Source organism: Zophobas morio, unplaced genomic scaffold (genome assembly GCF_036711695.1).
Source record: "Zophobas morio isolate AGI-343-1 ecotype UQ-CSIRO unplaced genomic scaffold, CSIRO_AGI_Zmor_V1 ptg000014l, whole genome shotgun sequence".
In the NCBI taxonomy this organism is placed as follows: Eukaryota; Metazoa; Arthropoda; class Insecta; order Coleoptera; family Tenebrionidae; genus Zophobas; species Zophobas morio.
Window position 1 is genome coordinate 824,106 of NW_026972119.1, and position 21,306 is coordinate 845,411.

The 21,306-nt window shown below is 33.7% G+C and overlaps 1 protein-coding gene across 7 annotated transcripts in view; it reads left to right on the forward strand.

Moving 5' to 3' along the window:
* Nucleotides 1-878: 878 nt before the first annotated feature.
* Nucleotides 879-21,306, forward strand: part of LOC135129139 (lachesin-like) — a 252,154-nt gene continuing 231,726 nt past the window's right edge. For 3 of the 7 annotated variants that reach the window (XM_064056223.1, XM_064056229.1, XM_064056230.1), the window contains exons 1-2: nucleotides 879-1,104; nucleotides 3,013-3,223. In XM_064056223.1, coding sequence (XP_063912293.1) covers nucleotides 3,172-3,223 — 52 coding nt within the window. In that variant the 5' untranslated portion in view covers nucleotides 879-1,104; nucleotides 3,013-3,171. Of the gene's footprint in view, nucleotides 1,152-2,996; nucleotides 3,224-21,306 lie in introns of all 7 variants that reach the window. The other 4 variants (XM_064056226.1, XM_064056224.1, XM_064056227.1 and 1 more) reach the window with 4 other exon arrangements.

Consider the following 21,306-nt stretch of genomic DNA (forward strand, 5'->3'; position numbering starts at 1 on the left):
CTGCTTTCTGCATTCGATTGTGTTTATAGTGTTTGGTTTTGCGCAAAGGTCTCTCAGGGATGATATGTGAGAGTATCCCACGTAAAATAAATTTTATCTATTACATTTTTGTGCGTGTCTCTTAAAATCTACCGAGAGTCATATTGGTAATAATCAAAATGCATGCATTTTTCTTGCTTCTCACAGTAAATCACAATTAATTTTTTTATCGGTTATTCGAGAACAAGAAGCAAATGTATCTTAATAAAAAGTGTAAACATCTAATAAAATTTGTCATTTACATTTAAGTGAAAGATTTTGTAAGAATTATTGTTCTTCTTTTAAACGTTTTTTGCAACAACTTAAAAATAATGTAAAACACATTTCAAGTATTATATTCTAGCTGCAAAAAGCAAAAATCTATATCACAATTCACCGAAAGCACAATATTATACGTAACGGAGGGAACTCTATATGTATGTTGCTAAAATAGTACTCTATCATTAATACAATCATCATGAAATGCCTATATTAAAACAACAGCCCATTCATTATTCACAGTAATCTCTAAAAATAATTTTGTTTTTTAAATTCCCCAAGTTCCTTTTACCTTTCCTTCTTGCATAAATCCATTCCTTTCAAAGCCCATCGCCTTTTCCCGATAAGTCTGTCGCTCCTGTTTCACTAAATATCAGCGATTCGCTACGCCAGGGGAATATCAGATTTAAAAAGAACAGACAGTGTCGGAGGCAAGCAAAAGGGTTTGGGGTTATTTGCCGTCAGTCGAACCGTGTGCCATCTCGCACCGTCTTGTTCCGATATGGAACAAAGATTTCGGCGCATGGGCGTCTGTCTAAGCATCCCGACGCCGACGATCGCGGTCAGTGCTGCGTCGGACGTCAACGCTTTACGTGAAGCTGTTGTGTACGTGCGCAACGTGAACGCACCGCGATCGGGACGAGAAAGAAAGTGACAGATGCGAAAATATGGAAGAATAAACCTGTAAATTAAAATTAAGTGCGCGCGGGGTAAAAGTTACGAGATAATTATAAAAAAGCTGTTTATTATGTTTATACGTTTGCTGATGCACTTTTATGAAAAATGATTTAAATAGTGACACAAACAGTAAGAGACTTTAAGGGATTCATTTACTTTAATGTACAAATAAAAAAGTACCTATTTTTTTGTATATCAAGTTTGAAATTTTTGCAGGTGCAAACATTTTGAATATACCATGAATCAAAAAGGAATATTGAAACATTCTTTGGAAACATTATATGACAAAAATGAGACCAAAATTATTTTTCGGTTTATAATTTTACTGTTTAGTATGTTTTCAAAAGAAACTACAGTCTAATTCAAATTTACTTGACTAAGAATCAATAAAAAATATCATATATTTTATGAATGATGAATGATTGTCTTTGTTAAAAGATCCGTTGTTGGACTGAAAAATGTATGGTCCTTTGATATTTTACAAATATTTAGAAATCACAAAATTTTGATTCATAAAATTGCGGAAACAAGTTTGCATGTTACCAAAAGTTGTTAATGGACTTAACACGAGACATTAATAGCTAATTAGGAAATCGTTCACGTTTCATTTTAGATTTACCCGAAATGTAATACAGTGTACCTAAATTTTTGTAAAATTATATCCTTTTTTAAATTTTCACAATGTATCCTCAATTATAAATAACATCCTAACTTTAACATGTAGAAAAAGAAAATATTTGATTTTTACAAACGACAAATTAAATTTTCATCGTATTGTTTGTCAAAATTTCGTGTTTGCAAAAAAATTTGAAGGTCGTGAATAATATTTGTGTGTGACATACTGTTGAATTTGAAGCTGATTTAGTTTATTGTATAATAAAAATAATAAAAAAATCATTATGAAAAGGCGTAGTGTAATTAAGGCGCCTTTAAATTGAAAAAGTAACTATTATCCGACTAACTAGATGCTATATGTCCACCAAAAGGCATGAGTTTGTTTTTAATCAAATAGTGTGTATGTTTCTGCATGTAATATATTGACCATCATATGCCAAAAATATCGCTTTGTAGCTTTCAAAACGTACTTGTAATAATGGAACTGTAGAAGCATTTAAAGCAACAACTGTCTAAAACAGATCATTCTAATTTAATTATATATTTTATCTTGCTATTACGTTTGTACAACATAAATATTTTTTTTTACAAACAATATTTTGTTTTCTTTTTATTGTTATGCCTACACCTTAAACATGGGCAAGCAATCAATACAACAGTTATAATTATGTTCGGCAATAATGAATATGACATGATTTTGATATAGGTGCAAAAAAATTTGGTTAGTTGGGCATCAGCAAATAAATATTTCAAAATAATACACCTATATAAAAATTATCAAACAAGAAAAACCCTATGAAGAATAAAACAGTATGTAGTAAGTCCATTACTTTCAGATGATGGATTATGTCAAAGCTTTCTTTCATATTTTCGAAAGGTTAAATTAGTTTAATAGCATATGACTGAATACATGAATATTTTAAATATATCTTAAGTGACATATTTTTATCGAAAAGTCTATACATCAAGATGAAAACAATCACACAAATATAATTTGTGAGAAATATAGTTACAGCCTTTCAGTTTCTTTTTATACGATTTTTTTCAAAAGAACGGAATAAGGACACTAAATGTCTTTGCAAAATTTCGTTAGTAAAAACAAAATAATTTTTGTTTAAACAGCCCCTTACGATTAAAGTTATATACATAGTTGATAAGGGTATGTTGAAAACGTAAAATATATACTATATGTAGTCTACATACTAATTCACTTTGAAAGAAATTTACACACCCCTCTGGGTGGGGGTTGAGTTTCTCTAAACTGTCTACAAGGCATACAATTTCAACGTAGTGTCCCGTAATATTAAATGCAGCTATAGCCATCCATTCAAATCACAGAGAACAGCTCCACTCCCCTACAAATATTCATTTTTAAACGGCAAACTTTTATGAAACTTCTCGTTCAGGTTGATTTTATTGCAGGGTGAATTGGAATCGGGAGCTTTTTTAAATCGAGCAATAAATACATATTTTATGAGAGATAAATTGGAAATGTAAGCTACAGTGATCAGAGTTAAAACTATTTTATGACTCAGTAATAAATATGTCAGTGATGCAACTTGATTAAAGGGTTAATAAACAATGTGGTGCTTTTTATTGATCTACCTCTTCTACGGAACTGCTTCTCTCAAAGGTGAGTAAAATAGAGAAAATTAAAAATTGGGTTCCTGATGGCGTAATAGAATAGGTTCTGATTTGCATTTAACTTTTCGTTTTACAATTCCACGAGACAACGGGTATCAAACAAACATCCGATCCTCGTAAATGTGCTATCTTTCCGAGACCTATAAAATTGTATGGAAGTGGATGCGTATCGCTATGTTCAGGGTCGAAGATTAGTTTCTAATAAAATTGCTGTTGGTTGTTGTGGAAAATGGAAACAATCAGCTCTGTGTGAATGTCATTGTCACATAGTAGGTTTTTACATTAACCAGAATACATACAGGTGGCTACACAGCCTTAGGCACCTGTGTATACCCAAATGAAGTGAATTTTGTTTTCTTTCACTTAAATATTTAATTCACATAACTTGAAGCGTTTTTTTTAAATAAATTTTATTTTTAATTTACACTCTATGAGCTTGATTCTACTTGAATAATATTCAAAAACTGTACATATTAGGGGAAGGGGGGGTAAAGTGAACATAGATATGGAAAAATGGGCAAATAAACTTTTATATGCACTATATGTATCAACGATTTAGCCCTTTATGCTGATTCATCAAACATTCAGCTATAACTATTATAAAGAACTAAAAACGTCAATTGTTAAATATTTTCTTATTTATTTACAATTTACTTCAACCGTGAATTTGGTCCACTTTACCCCTATAGGGTGGGTAAAGTGGTCCGCCTGATTGGGTAAAGTGGACATATTAATAGAAAATCATAAAAATAAGTACAAAATAAAATAGATTTTGAAAAAATATAAAACACTTTATTTCAAAATTCAATAAAAACTCAATGACATATCTTCTATAAAATACAAACAAAAAATATAAACAATTGATAGGTTTTTAGGCACAAATATCACAAATAAAATTTTTCATTTTTTTGTTAAACCCCGAGCAATCTTCATGAGCCCAATTTTTACATTTTATGCACTGGACCCATTTTTCTTTAGCCTTAGAGTCGCTAAACAGAGAACTACATTAAATGCATGCAGCATCGTCTTCCCGCAAAGCGGACAACTGGTTCAGTGTGCCCCATAATACGAGGGTCCAGTTTGCCCCCAAATGTACTTCAAAGATATTTCAGGTTATATTCCTTGAAACATGAACGTATACAGTTAAATTTTACAATATATCAATAAAATAATGTCAGGGCTATAATATGAGATAATGTAGTATCATAAATATACAGTATCATCTTAGCTGAAGCTTACACAAAGTACATAAAAACTTACCGTTTTGAGACCACCAACAGGCACACGCACAACAGAACATTGTGTGCAACATTTAAAAATTTTTGTTAGCGATATCTAGCGACAAAAAATCATGTATGTATTTGTAATTTAAAAAAAAAAATTTTTCAAGAAGATATCTTTAATTAAGCAACTGTTCACTTTGCCGGCTATGACCTTTTTGCGCCGCGTTCCCCTATATATTTCTATTAGAAAATCCAAAAACTTACCTGGGTGATACGAATTATGCACAGCATTGTATTGTGCATAAGAATAACTCAAATGAACTTTCAGTGGTAAAAATAAAATTCAGTAACTTATTCCATGTAATTGCCCTGCTTATTTAATATCATTTTGAGATTTCCAATTAATTTGACATTTTTGGGGTTACTATTAATATATGGTCGAATACCCATTATGTCGGTTTATGCTAAACAGACTTGAATTTATAACGTGTACTGTAAATTGTACATACAGTTTCGAGTTTTTAGTTCTGAAATAATAATTAATCAATGATATTTGCTGAAATTAATTAATTCTACTAAAAGGTTTATACAATGAGTAGGAGAAACATAATTATGTATAGTATTATATTTATCCATTGTATAATATATCACTAGAAAGAAAATTTGGCCACTTTTGCTATTTGAAAATATTGTAAATTTTTTATTTGTTATAGTTATAATTTTATATTTTTCATAAATTTTAATATTTTAATGCAAAGTCTTATTTGCCACAATAAATTACTGTTAAATGAAATTAACTGGTTTAATTTGTAACATAACATGTATATTTAATTGTTAATTTTACAATGTCTAATTTAACTTATTAACTGGGCTTAGCCTGTTGAGTTATTTCCACAATAACAACACAACTACTGTAGAAATCCGAAGGAGGCAGATTGACCCCAAGTTGTTTTTATGGTAATCAACGCGAGTGTGTTGCGTCATGTACAAAAATGCATGATTGAGAAGCACGTTCGTTAGCTGACAAATAACCAATGGACTACGCAGGAGGAGTGTACAGTGCAAAAAAATTCCCAACCAACTCTTTGTGGTCCACAATAGGGGTCCTCGGTTTTTTAGGCAGACCATGTCACATAATAAATTCAAGGAAACTGTAAGACATCTAGCACTTAACGTGAAACTAATAACAAGATCTGAACGATTAAAACCGACAAATTTGCTCTGGCTTCTGCGGTGTGGAATGGAGTTATAGAGAATAGTGCTGCTTGTTAAAAACCTGGAATTACCTCATTACGAAGCACTGCTGCCTTCTAAGGCTAGGTGCTCGTTTACGCAGTACATAGCAAATAAGTTGGATACGTTTGGCATATAATTCTGTCTCGCGGTCTGCGTAGAATCAAAATATATTGTGAATGGTTACCCCTATACTGGTACTGATCAAGTAATCATCTAAGAAATAAAGACCAAAGTGTTGGCGAACAAGTTGTTTTGCGGCTAATGGAAAACTAACTGGGAAAGAGCAAGAATGATACGACTAATAATTACCTCACTTCGTTGAAATTGGCCAACACATTTCAAAAGAAGTCGACAAGTCTTATGGGTACTTTGAATCGCAACAGGAAAGAAGTTCCTCTGAGCGTAAAATATGAAAATAGACCATTGCAAATGCATTCTACCCACATATTTCAGAACGACGCGAATACAACACTTACGACATACTTATTAAAGATAGAGTCATAAAGATGTATGTACTTCTGTTGACATAGTTAGATCAATCAGTGGATGTTACTATGGATGGAAAAAAGCTTCCTGAAACACTTAGCTTTTACAATAAGACGAAATATGTTGTAGTGGACCAAATGGTGTGTCTTTATTTTGCTAAAGTTGCTTCTAGACAATGGCCGATGCACATTTTTTGTAAGGTTCTAAATTTAGGACCAATAAATTAATGGGTTATATTTTTTGTATAAAGCGGAAAACCTTAACTCCGGTGCAAGTTAGACGTTTACTAATCTTGCGCCTTAACTCCGGTCCGTGGTCATCTTATGCCTTTACGCATGGCACTAACTCCGGTTCGGCAGATATCTACCCGACTCTAACGAAACTGATTTATACTGGAACATATTAAATTCATTTTTTTCATTAGGAAAATAAATAAAAATTAATTTAATAACTGTTTATTCAAACAATGTTAGTATGCAGTTACAAATTATAACAAAATACTGTTATATTTATATGAGATACATTTAACAAAATCATATCTAGAAATACGATTTACATTATACTCTACAATTTTTTGTTATATGAAGTTCTGTCGTTGTCTGACTTTACCATACGATTGCTCTCCGTACTATTTAGTTTCCCGTATGTATCTATTTACATGGATTTTAATGCTGCTACAAATACGTAAATATTATGATGAGGAGAAGAGCAATATGTATTGAATCCTGAATGAAAAGATTCACACGCGTTAGTAGTGCGCGACATACAAGCAGTGTTAGTTAGCTGCCCACATTTGACAGCCAACTTACGGTTAATCCTCCATAAGTTCAATGACAAACAATTCATCAACTTGTTAGCCCAGAAATATGTCCCAATCATTTTCCAATGGGGAGTGTTTATATTCAGTTGTTAATTCCAGTTGCTGAATTTTACGCCACCTGTCACAAATCGCAAACAATTAAAAACAATTGAACATTAATTGTTACAGATTCTTACCATGCTTGCGATAAATGAAAACGAGATCCAATAATATTGATAGCAGGAGACATTTTTCTCATGCCTAAATGAATAACCGTTTCAAAATCTGCAACAATCCTTATTGGAATAAAACAGTAACCAAGTCATTCACATTTTCGCAAAATCAGTTCGAACATTTTCTCATAAGTTTGTATAGAAGACAGGAGGAATGTAGTGATAATTTTTATAAGCGTGAACAGTAAATAACTGCAAAAATGCTTACGGCAGTATGCAAATGTACCATCTGCATACATTTATTCTTGTTCACATAAAAATTTTGAATTCGCTTGTGTTGAAAATACGACAACGCTAAATATTTTGTTGTTGACAGCTAAAGAATTCTTCATTTCTTTCAAAAAAATCGTGCACTTCTTCTGCTGAATGGGACAATTTCGATAGTGTTTGAAGCTTTGTTGTACTAATTACGTTTCTTATGTATTTAATATCTCTATTATTCAGAATATCTAGAACATTTTCCTGTTCATTAACCTCACAGTTGATTAATTTAAATGGTTTCTCGGACAAACCCTCTGCAGCTTTCCGTTTCACCCCATTACTAACTTTTTGCCGATTCAACATATATATTTACACCAATATTTTCGTGACCATGCACACCACATATTTTAGAAAACATTGGATTAATATCGCGCACAGTATATAACTTCACTTTACGGTTCTTGTTTACATAGGAATAACATATTCCACCCGTTGATTTAAATTGTTTGTATCTGTAGAAATTAAAATTTTTATATAGCAATAACTTCTATCCCCATTGACTAAACTTTTCTTGGAAAACCATCACAAAAAAATTCACTGTGCGCAAATGGACAACTAAATTCTACCAGGAAGTAATGTCCGAATTTGCATGCCACTCTCAAAATACCTCGAGTGAAATTATTTTGATACACTGAACGGTTCGTCAAAACGAAGGTGGAAAAGGCCAAAAAAAGAGTTTTCAAAAAAATGTTATATAGCAAAGTTTCATAAATTGATGAGTTCTACCACCTGTTATTTTTTTGCATTCAATTCAATAACAGGTTGTAGGGTAAATGTGTACAAGAGTGCGCATATGTATAAGAGTACGCACTGATGATTTCTGCTTATTAGTGCCATCTGGGTAAGATGAAGTTATACCATTTAGAATTTAATGCTAAACCTGAGATAAAGGTGCAAAAGTGACCTGAATATAGTTTATCGTTTGGTCGTACTGACGATTTTATGTTCACACGTTGTGTGGATGTAATTTTTACCGCTCATAGTTTTAGTTTTTTGTAAGGTACGTACCAGTTCTTTTATTTTACAGTAATAATTTTCATTACCTGTAACTTTTAAGGTCTCGTTATACACTAACAGTTTTATACTTTCTATCCATCAAAAGCTTTTAACTTTGAAAACATTAGGTTATGTACAAATGTACAAGAGTGCGCAGCGAGGTATTGTATAAGAGTGCGCATTGCTTGCAATACGTAGTCTAATAGTCTTGGAGATACATATCATACGATAATGAATTATTTAACTCTACTACTTTGTACTGCTTCTCAAGTTGTGTGGTGGTGGTTATGGTGGCCTTTTTTTTATTTTTACTTCCTGAGCGTGTTGTAATCGAGTCTGTCGACCGACTCTCTATTTTTACGTTTTCTCGTCTTTTCAAGACCCCTAGAGTACGAAGAAATAGGTCTCCCGTTTTATGTGTAGTCTGTAGTCACTTATTCCCATTTATTTTCACCTTAGAAACAAATATTTTTTCATAAAATGTAATGCGTACTCATAAGCGTTCAAATGCGCACTCTTGTGCAATGAACTGTCTAAGAGTGCGCATTTACACATCTTGACAAAAATTGAAATTGCTCTTAAAATATAGTGGTGTTGGGACGTACAATTAAATATATCTGATCTCTAAACATGTATATAACGAACCTATATCATAAAATTTGTCTATCCAAAAAAATTAAAAAGTTGTTGACAATTTTACACTAAGTGCGTACTCTTGTACACATTTACCCTATTATAGCGCACCGAGTGATCAAAAATGTTACCACGCTAACTAAAATTAACTAATCACCTCCACCAACAATGTGATGACATTCGCTCATTATACTGAACAATTAATATTACCAAAATTGCATGGAATAATATAGTGCTCTGTTCTTGGTTCACGGATCTACCTTGATTTTGTTTATTATTATTAGGTTTATTCATTGTTTTATCCGCCCTCTTCTTTAAAACCACTGAACTCAAGTTTAAGATGTATGTTGTGAATAGCGTATAGATGGTCAAATGCTGACCAAAATTTTTCTAATCACCTCCACTAACAAAATGATCACATCTCAAAATTTGTACATTAATATGATTTAAATGACATGCCACCCTCCACCTTCCAATGCACGACCTTAGATTGCAACGCGGATGCTTTACAAACTGAGCCACTCTAGCTGTAACACGGTTGAGTACAGTCGAGCCCTTAGAGAAAGCTGAATTTTGAGAAATGCAGGTCCGTGTTTGCAGTTGTAAACCAACTTGCCTTTCTCAAACCGCTCTGGTACTTTCGGCAGTCCATTGCTAGGACCGGGAGGCGGTCATTATTAATGGCCTCGACTGTACGCAATCGTGTTACAGTTAGACTGGCTCAATTTGTAAAGCACCCACCCACGTTGCAATCTAAGGTCGAGCGTTGGAAAGTGGAGGGTGGCATGTCTTTTAAATCATATTAATGTACAAACTTTGAGATGAGATCATTTTGTTAGTGGAGGTGATTAGAAAATTTTTGGTCAGCATTTGACCATCTACACGCTATTCACAACATACAGCGTGTTATTAAAAGGTACGTACAAAATAAAATCGGCAATTGGTCTCGAAGTATGGGTGCTAAAAGTTAAAAAAAGTTCAGGTAAAAGTGTTCTCCTTTTAGAGATAAAAATTATTAAAATTTATGTCCAAATTCGTTGTACGCCTCTGATAAAAACATCATCTCTCGTTTCTATAGTAACATTTAGTTTTGACAAAAGTTTTATTGTTACAGTTGCTAGGGTTTATTAAAATAGATTAACTTTACCTATTTATCTTTCAGTAGCGTCTAAAAAGGTTGGATAAGGGTTAATTTTCCCCTTATAATTTTGATAACACAAAATAAGTTTTTCAGATTTCTTAGACCTCGCGAAGAACTGTAAATTTTGTTGTACGTACCTTTCAATAACACCCTGTATATCTTAAACTTGACATCAGTTCAGTGGTTTCGGAGATCATCTCTCTAATATAAATTTGGATCGACGGCAGACAATAGACGGCATTGGCAGACAGGGCTCATGACACGTCCAGAAAAGTTGAAGCTAGCCATTCGTTGGATGGACCCTATTACAAAACATTTTAGCTTATACTGGGAAAGTAAAAATTAGCAAAGCTATTGCAACTTCATGATCCACATCGTCCGATTGATAAAAAATCCTTTGTTTTAGACATCACAATTATTTAATCGGTTATTAACGTCTTTTCATAACTTTTGCTAGTTCAAACCCCTAGTATTTTCAGAATGTTTTTAAATATACAACGTGGTCGTAAATGATTCTGGTATCAAGGTTAGCTCTAGAGTGTCATTTGTTAATTATTTAACTCCCTTAGTACAAGAGGAAGGCACATTTTTTGACATTTCTAAACCGCCCTTGACACGAGAATCATTTGTGGATACACTTTATATATGAGGAATTTTACTTGACTACAGATGTACTAAATTTTTCAAATCTTGTGTCACTAATAAGTGACGGGGTAATTTCAAGTTGACCACTTTGCGTCAGCGCAACTCACCACTTTGCGCAACTGATTTGCGCTCACAGTTCTGGTGCATTTTCAAGTTCAAAAATTCCATTAATGCAACAAGGGTGCAACAACGACACCTTAGCTCTTTCGGTAATTTTTCCTAGTTTCATCCTCACCTTCAGTAGAATTTTCGAATAAACTAACAGCAACACCTGATAAAACTTGACAGAGGACCGCCATTTTTCGAGATAACTTGCGCTACCCACTAGAGGTCCCGCAACTCGATGCTGCAAATTGCAATGAAAAATTCGAAACAAGTGTGCTTGTTTACTCCATCACCCCTAGCAACCAGCATTTGATTCCCAAATCAGCACTACGAAGTTGCGTTTCACAGTGAGTTGCGTTGGCGCAACGTGGCCAACTTAAAATTACCCCCTAAGACGACTCAATTCTCATCTGTTTACCTATTCCTTGAAGTACTACCTATGTTAAACTTACCCTATGATTGTTATTTATTTGTTTTTTCGAAACGTTATTACTTTAATAAAAAATAAAAGAACTGATGAAAACATATATATCAGCACAATTAAGTAAGTACCAGCGATGCATATTTGTACTTTCTGAGTCTAAGCTAAGTACTGTAAAGTTCCAACATTACAACCGTACCTAGTAAAATTTTACGATTACGATTTTTTTCAATAAATGGAAAGTCGCTTCCATAAATTGTAGTGGCGCTCCTATCGGCAAAGTCCTGAACTAACGGCTCAAATTCTGTGGAATTGATATCCATTATTTTTTCAATAATTGTTAGTTTTTGTTAAGCAATATACGTATCATTAATTTTCCTCTGATATTGCTGTTACAATTATTCGACATATTTTGCATTAATTTGTGGTATATTTTGATTTTAATAAATACATTATTATTTAAATAAATTGTACCACTAACAAATATTTAATGACTCTGCGGCCTGTAAAAAGTGATGCTTTGTCAATGTGAGAATTTTCGATCGATTCTAAGATGGTTATGACTCAAAAAACTTGAAAAGAAAACATACAATCCTGTTTTTTTTTCGATATTTCTCAGCCATATGTTTTTAATTGATTGAACTGGTCTCTGCGGTCTAGAATATGAAAAAAGCTGCAGTTTGATGTATGATACATCTATATTAATATCATTTTTTCATACGAAAAACCAAAAAAATGTTTTACCTCGTCTAGCGAGTCCCCTTAATATATTTCTGTACTTCTGGTTTATAAAATCGCCTTAACTGTTTACCGCAGACATCTAGATTTTCGCAAAAAAAAATCAAATTTTATAATAAGAGTTTATAACAATATAAGCGGAACCTAGACTCATGGGTAATTTTTTTCTTACGCTGTGACTGATATTATATTTTTTTAATTTATTGGAGTTATATAGTACATAAAGAACTTGGATTTGTTTTTATGTACTTCGGAGACGAAGGAAATTCTTGCTAAATAACCGTTGGCAAATTTTTAAAACATTTTCTTTCCATCAAATTTTCTAAAATCTTTCCACAAAACCTTAATTCAGTTTACAACTTTAACTTCCATAATTAAATATATATTTATGGCTCGCAAATATGTAAATTAAGTAACTTTTAGTAACTTAATTGATACTTCTTTCAAGCCGTACTCACAACCAAAAAAGTTCACTTGAATTGTGAACTACAGCGCACTCCCTTATTTTTTCCCTGTTTATTTTTATGTCTTTTCTGCCCTTAGAATTCGGCTTTAACTTGCCTAATCAAAATGATTTATACCTCCCTTCTTCGAAATTATTTTATTCTTTCCTTCTGCTGCAATTGATTCCGATGTTCTGGATTTACCTAGTTGATGGTGATGAAATTATGTATAATGCATTTTTAAGCGCAAAGCACGTTTCATTCTGGGTTCAGTTCAACATTCTTTTTCGATACTCGTAAGTCCATTGTTGTAGTAAATTTATTAGACTGTGGCAGTGTTTGTTACCGATAATTAATTTAGTCCATTGTGGTGATGCCGAGAGTGGCCACCTATTGTTAGGTTATGTCAAATATACGACTCCGGCATCCTCTAATAAACTACCTCAATGGGGGATTTATGGAATGTTGTTCTTGTCTAAGGAAAAGTCGCTAGTAGTTATGAGCAGCAATAAGCGATAAGGGTATTTTATTGGGTCTGGTTTTATGGCGGGTATGAAAAAAGACCCTAGAAGATTTTAAATAATTTACTAAAAAGATTTTTCTGTTTAGTATTGCCAAAAATGGAAAACAGTTAATTGGAGTTGTTTCATAATATAAATGAACAATTTTTTAACATTTTTTGTAATTATTATTAAGTATCTAATAAATTTTAAGTTTGACTAAAAAAAAATTTGTCTTAGAATCAAATGGCTCAACATAAATTCTAGTTTTGCCTAATTTAAAATATAAACAATTCTAGTCAATTTAGACAAACAGTATTATTAATTTAATGCGTTAATATAATCGACTAACAAGTCTTTCAGCTTTTCTTACTTCCTGAGCGTAAACTAAGGAAGTATAGTAATCGAGTTCTTCATAACTAATTGTTAAATTAATTATGAAGAACTGTTTGCAAAAAACACGAATTTAAAACATTATTTACTTCACTAGGTTAATGTTAAGCTAACCATAATATATCAATTATTAAAAAAGAGTGGACTAAAGTTATTAAGCACTTCTCTCGCCCTGAAGTTAACAACTACAGATTCTCTGAAAAAATATTAAAATATAATTTTGTGAATTTTATTTTTTTATGGTAACCCCTATAAGTTAAAACAATTGTTCGAAGGTTATTTCTACAGAACTTCCCTCGCCCCTGAAGTACAATAAATCAAATGCAGCTTTTTGGAAAAATGATAAAATTTGATTATGCCAATTTTAGAGTACTTTTTAACACATAAGTTAAAATAAAGATATGCATGTAATGTGCAAGTAAATGTAAAGAAGCATGTATATATATATACATTTTGTATAGGTGCAGTGCAGTACTAACGATAACAGTATTGCATTCTCGAATTTTTGGGAAAATGGAGTAAGCCGTTCCTGACTTTTTTGGAGTGATTAAACAGATGTATTTTGATTGCAAATTTACCATGCTTACTATAACTAAATATAATTTCTAAGTATTGTGCAGTTTCTGATATAATGAATAAAATAAATTGACTCATTCATTTTTTTTATCACCCTGTATAAGAAATTCTAAAAAATATAAATGGAATGATAAATCACAAATATAGACTCATCATATTTTTACACATTTTTGATAGGATTTATTCGGCAATAAAATCTTAAGCGGTGTCATCAATTTTCTGAAGAGGATATACAGACGTTATTTTGATTATTACCAGTTTCTGTTTTGATTAATAATAGTAACTACATTAACCAAGGTTCTGAAGACAATCATTCTAGACCGAGAGCAAATTAGAATCCGAGACGCGCAGCGTGGAGGGTTCTAAAGCGCGAGGTCTAGAATTGGCTTCACAAACGTGGTTAATATACTATTTTTTCCACTAGTAGCCCCTTTGAGGCTTGGGAATTTTTAAAATGTTTTTTCTAATGTGCATCAATAAAAATGTGTACTCACGTCATTTTAGTAAGCTTTGGATTTCTGTTATTTTAAAAGTCCAAAACTTTTGTTTTAATTTCTTCCATATTTCCCGTTTTTAATAATAATTAGGGATGTACCGATTGTAGGTCTGGCCGACTAACCGACTACCTGATTGTTCGGCCAGTAAAAACTGACTAGTTGGCCGACTGTTCGGCTTTGCTAAAACCGGTTTATAAATGCGACAGACAGCTTGTTTTTTTTCTATTTCTCTGAGTACCTTAAAAATTTGTTTTATTTTAATGAAAGGAATAACTAAAGTTTCTTTGTTTTCCAAAAAATGTGTTAAATTTGTTTGGATAATTTTAACATTTACTTTTTTTGTAGTAACTCAGTACAAAAATAAAGATCACGCATTTAACAACGACATTAGCGACGTCTGCGTAGATAATAATAACAAAAATAATAATCCTTTATTGCCCAACAGGTATAACCCCAATAACAGGACAAAATAAAAAACCTAAATTAAATACATTCTTTACACTATAAATACATATATAACAAAATTATATCAATATTAGAACAAAAAACAGGTTTAATATAAATTTAAGTAGTAGTAAAGTCGATCACATGGTACTTTAACGCCGTGTTAAAAATTAAATCGCAATTAAATATTTAATTGAGGTTCTGTACACCGGGTTTAATTGTATTATATACTATTTTAATTTTAATAAAAAAAGCCGACCGATCGGCTGTTTAGCCGACCAGTCGCCGACTGCCGGCCGACGATGAAAAACGGCCGAATAGTCGGCTTATCCGACCGCTCGGCCACTAGTCGGTACATCCCTAATAATAACCTATGTTAATAATTTTTTCTGTGAAAAATGTTGGAAAGTAGACCGTTATGTACACCTGCTGAAATAAAACAGGCAGCACTAAGCATGGAAGAACAGCAAAAACTTTGCCTGAAGGCATATTCAGAATTTAAACACTTGTGCTTAGAAAAAAAATTGAAGCAACATCTGAAAATCAGCTTACGGTCTATTTCCAAGAACAGCATTCCACAATTTTTCTAAAAGAAAACATTAAGATCGAAACTTATCCTCGACATTTCTCAAGCGATTTCTTTTCGGCTAAAAAATCTTTTGTGTTTTCACAAGAAGAAATCACTTAATTTTTAACTGAAGCTCTTGATAAATATTTTTTTATCAGAAAACGTACTTTTTGCTTATAATAATTTTCATCTATATTTACAAATCATTTCATAGGTAATCTGTGTTATGGAAGTGACTGGTGCTTGCCGCACTGATGAGTTATGTAATATGAAGATGAAAGACATTGTAATTAAGGACGATTTTATCATTGTGAATATACCAACCAGCAAAAATGGGGCGTCGCGAAAATTTGTTGGACTCTGTGGACTGAGATAATTCGAAAGGACATTTCAAAAGGCCTACTCCTGATATGCCAAAATTATTGATTTGTTTTCGTGGGCATAAACCTATAACACAAAATATTGGTCAAAATAAAATCAGCAAAACCCCAAAGACTATAGCGAAATTCCTTGTATTAAAAAACCCCGACCAATACACAGGCCACTGATTCCGTTGTACTTCCGCAACAATTTTGGCACAAAAAGGTCCTTTTATCGTTAAAGCGACACGGGGGATAGAAATGCTCCAGCTAGCACAAGGATACATCGACTACTCGATCTTCGATAAAAAAAATCGCCGAAATTGCCCAAAGCTCATCTACGACAAATCAAGTCAAACCAAATCGTAACCATGAGGCAGTTTCATTCCCGTCAAGGTCATTTTCACTCTCATCAACTTCAGTTTCATTCCCGTTTATTCCGGCGGTCCAGAGCACGATTTTTTTTATAACTGCACGGTAGACATACCTGCAGCCAGTTTTTCTAATTCAAATACAAATACAGGGACTGCTGGTATCAACATGACGTACAACAATTGTACAATCAATTGTTATTGTAATAGGCATTAAGTTTTTCCTTAATGTTAATATTGTTGTAATATTTCCCTTATTAAATTATTTTAGTATTACTAATTTATCCTCAATTACACCGAGAAGAATAATCAATTCAGGTAATTCAAATAATTAATATAAATCTCTGTCAAGCCTAATCTCTCTTCCCCTCGTATTTGGTTCTAGACTTTCACCATTAAATCTGATACCACCTTTGCTGCTAAATGCATCCTTCATTCGATCTGACGGCACGTGTTCGCTGTGTCGTTTTGATATCTTCTAAATGCCTGTGATCCTTAAGCGATACTTTTCAGATATTCGGTAAGCCGCAATTGTAGCTGATTAACCTGTTTGGCCAACTGCTGCTCATTTGCTGCCAGTTTTTTAAATTTATGCTGTGTTTCGAAACAACAGCACCACTCAGATAAACTCGCGATAAAATCCAGCGCTCTTTTTCTTCTTACATCTTGCTCTCTCCCTATCTCTTCCTCTATAAGTTGCCTCAACATAGAACGTTCCCCGTCATACAGATTTGAAAACCTCTCTATTTCTTTTACCAACTGACAATTTAACGATCTGTCGTTCTCCCCACAATCCAGCAAACTAGTGCTGCTGTGATTTTCGGTGTTGTCTCCCGTTTTCCACTTGGTCGTTTATATCAAGCGAATGATTGCTTCATATGTGATGATCTTGGGTAGGTTTCGTCAGTAAACGCCCGTATTTATTTCCACCGCTTGTCCAAGGTGTAACATTCCCATGTAGCATGTTGCCAACATCCTAAAATTAAAATCATATTAACTTTTTAATTGGTATGAACTTATTACTATATGTAACTAATGATTAATCTGTACTTTAATTTTGTTTCACCGGGGAGATCCATTGATCATGATCTTGCAGGATCCGATCTACGTGCACAATTTCCTTTTAGGTTTTTGTCTCGTACCCATTTCCAGCTCGTAATTTACTGCGCTGACTTTTCGAAGAACCTTGTAAGGATCAAACCATTTACACATTAATTTGGGGCTTTTTCCTTTTTTTTCTGATGGGAACAAAACCTCCCGATGTTTTGAGTTGTACCGTTGCTTGTCGTATTTCTGCCTCTTTACGATATTATCCATAGCCTGCGATTGGATTGCCGAGAGACGTTCACGTAGTTGGACAATATCGGTATGTTCGATATCCGGCTCCATCAAATTAGCCTGGGGTGGCACTGTTGGTAATCTGAAAAAGAACGCCAAATATGGCGGAAAACCTGTTGTAGCCTGGACACTAGTGTTGCACGCAAATGGTCGGTTTTACGTATAGGTCCCAATTTTCAAATTAGCGTCTCCCGTTTGCCAGATAGGCCTCAGCTCGCCTGATTAAAAACTATTGTGTTCTGCTTACCACGTCCGACTTTGCCATTATTTGTACAGCAACCACTTTAATCCGGTTCGTCAATTTTTCAATTGTATCGACCGGAGTTTGGAATACTGTTTTATGTGGCAGAAAAATATCACATGGGTTAAGATCAGGAGAGCGAGGCATCCACGTCACTGGGCTATTTTTTCCAATTCATCTTCCCCTGATAGCTCTGATTGAACATCTCTACACTTTGCGAGCGTAATGAGCTGGGATTCCGTCCTACAGATACCACAAATCTTGGCGTGTTGCAAAGGGCATATCATTCAAGATGTCTTTTAAATGTACTCTTTAAAAATTTCAAATATGCTGCAGCTGTCAACTGAGGTGGTGGAACGTGACCTACTAATTGTTACAAATTACTCCTGCCCTGCCCATACATTAACGATAAATCGGTTCTGAATAGATGTTTCATGAATCGCCTAGGGGTTTTCATTCGACCAGGTGTGAGTATTATCGGCTTTGAAAACCCCACCTTGCTTGATCCGTCGATAAGATTATTTCAACAAAATGTGGTTCATCTCTATTTTTTTTTTAACTAACCACTCACAAAATCACACTCTTCAGAATAGATCTTCCAGTTTCAAGGCTTGAACTGAAGACGACACGATAGGGGTGAAGGTTTTATTCGTTTAGAGTTGGCCAAACAACAAATGGCAAAACACCTATTCGGTATGCTAAGTTTCTGACGCTGCTGCCACGCTCTTCCTAAACTAGGTCCAAAATTATCGGTTCAGCGTCCAGCACACGTTCTGTCCTCTCACAACCACGGTCTACAGTGGCAGTACTAAATTTGCCATTTTCCCGTAGCCGCTGGAAAAGCCAACGGAATATTCTGTGGTCTGGGAGTGCTCGCAATGAAAATGTTGCATGACATAAAGGTTGAGCCTCACGAGCGTTCTCTTTGGCCATATCGACCACTTCAGCAGTGGTATAGTTACAATTTTTTTTGGAAAAATTTCAATTTTATTCGTCAAAAATATGACTCACAATCAAGCTTTCAAAGAAAACAAAAATTTTACCATCGTCTTCATTGATTTGTCATTAAAGTTTCTCCAACTGGATCACCTTAACCCCAATTTTGAGTAATATTTGATTTCTCTCAAAAACTAGAAGACTTTTATTACAACTTTTTTATTTTTGGAGTATACTTATCAAGAGCCGTGAGCAATTTTCTTCTAGATGTATTTTAAAAACAGTCTGTATAAATGATGCGACGAAGCTCGGAGGTCGCGGTAGGAACCGGCTGAGTTTCGCCGATATCTCTTGGACATGTGATGTAGGTACGTAAGTGGCACCTTTCTAATCGGCTAGTATCGCTGACTAGGCGGTAGTTGAGGCATAAATGACACCTTCACGCCACGGGGGCGGTTGCTCGGGCGCCAACTGTGCCAGAGTCACTCTCATCGGCGATACGGTTCTCCAGCGAGCCGCGTGAGCGTCGACGGAATAATTAATACAGCGTGAACAATTCAGGGGTAGAATTGTGGAGAGTGAGTAAAAAGCCAATAAAGCTTAATACTGATTTATTCAAAACTACCTAACTTATTTACAGAAAACTACATATTTACAACAGGACAGTGCTCTTATACTTACGATAATATTAAAATTAAAAATATGAAGGTATTCGCATTACCATTGCTGGTGCCTAACACGCACAACATAATACAAATATACCACACCAAAATTTCAAAATATTAAGTATATCTACAGTTATCAATAGAAACGAAGACAATGCTAAATTTTGAGAAAATTTTAATTCTATCTTTAGTGATCTTCAATGTAGGTGTAGTAACAGATAGTTTAGTTGAGAATTTGAATATTTACACTTAAATGATTCAATAATTGTCAAAAAGCAAAAACCTGTTTTATTAAGAACATGTCATAGTGTTCGCAGGATTCTCGAACAGTCTAATCATGTCAGTCAGAATAGGTTAGCACCAATAGATGAAAATATGTAGGTCACTTTTCAAATGATGCGCGAATAAATAATCGGTAGTTACGCCAGGTTTTTGGGGATGGATGGGGTGAAATTAGAGAATAATAGCAGACGAATTTGTATGTTCTAGGATCTCAAAAGTCTTTTGTTATCTAATCAACGTACATCATTACTTGATCTTAGTACCCGTACTGATAGAAGTTTTGCCCGAATGTCAGTCATTTCCGGGTCAATGGTGGGCCCTCATAATATTAGTTTAATCTATGCATATTATTATTTGGTCTTAATACCAGTAGTGATAGAAGTCTTGTCTAAATGCCTATCATTTCCGGGTCAGTGGTGTGTTTTAAATTAATAATAAAAATGTTTAGTGCTCATTGTACAAAATCACTAGTGTCAAACAACAAGAGACGTCAAAATATTATACAAATACATGCAAATAAATAACATTACAAAATGGTAGTAATTAACAAGAAACATAGAATATGAAGTATAACAATTTTTCGATGGAAAAATTCACCATAGCTGTGTAAATATTTGTAATTTAAAAATTTTTTACCACACTAACCAATAACACCCGAAACCAAAAGTAAACTTCTGTTTTCTACAAAAGATGTTCAAAATGCTCTCCATTTACTTCCTGGCAGTAAGAAAAACGCTGAATAAAATAAATAATGAGTTAATGAGAATTTCTGGACGAATGCTAGCAGTTTCGTTACGTATGCGTTCCTGAAAGTCTTCAATGTGAATCGATCTTTTGATATAAACACGATTCTTCAAATAGCCCCACAAAAAAAAATCAAGCGGTGTCAAATACTGTCGGACTTGACGTCCAAAATGGGTCGAGTACCGTCTTGTTGAAACCAAATAGTTTCTGCTGGAAACTCTGGATTTTGGTAATTGGAAAACAATTTTCTAGGCACTAGACGTTCAAGCCACAGCCTTAAGTATCCCTCAGAATTTAAATTCTCTTTAATAACAAAATTACCAATTACATGGTCAACAATAATAGCGCACAAGACATTCAGTTTTTTTTGGACGCTGTATGTCGATTTGCTCTATCCAGTATGGATTTTTGTCAGACCAGTACCTGCAGTTATGTCTGTTCACATGACCGTTTAAACAAAGCGTAGATTTGTCAGAAAACAAAATCCTATTGATAAAATTTCCGTCTTTCAGTAAATTCAACTCTACTATTAAAATTATCTTCGTTTAGCTCTTGTACCAAATGGATTTTGTATGGGTGAAACTTTTCCTTATTCATTATCATTTCAACTGATTTTCTACTAACATTGTGATTCAGCGCTAATTGTTGGACTGATGTTGTGGGATTTTCTGTTGTGACTAAAAGGACATTAAGGGCATTTTCATCGTTTGTAGAAGTTTTTGGCCTGCAAGGTTTTGGACGTTCTTTAACACTTTCACCAGTTTCATTAAATCTTCGTAAGGTTCTTGAAACCGTCAA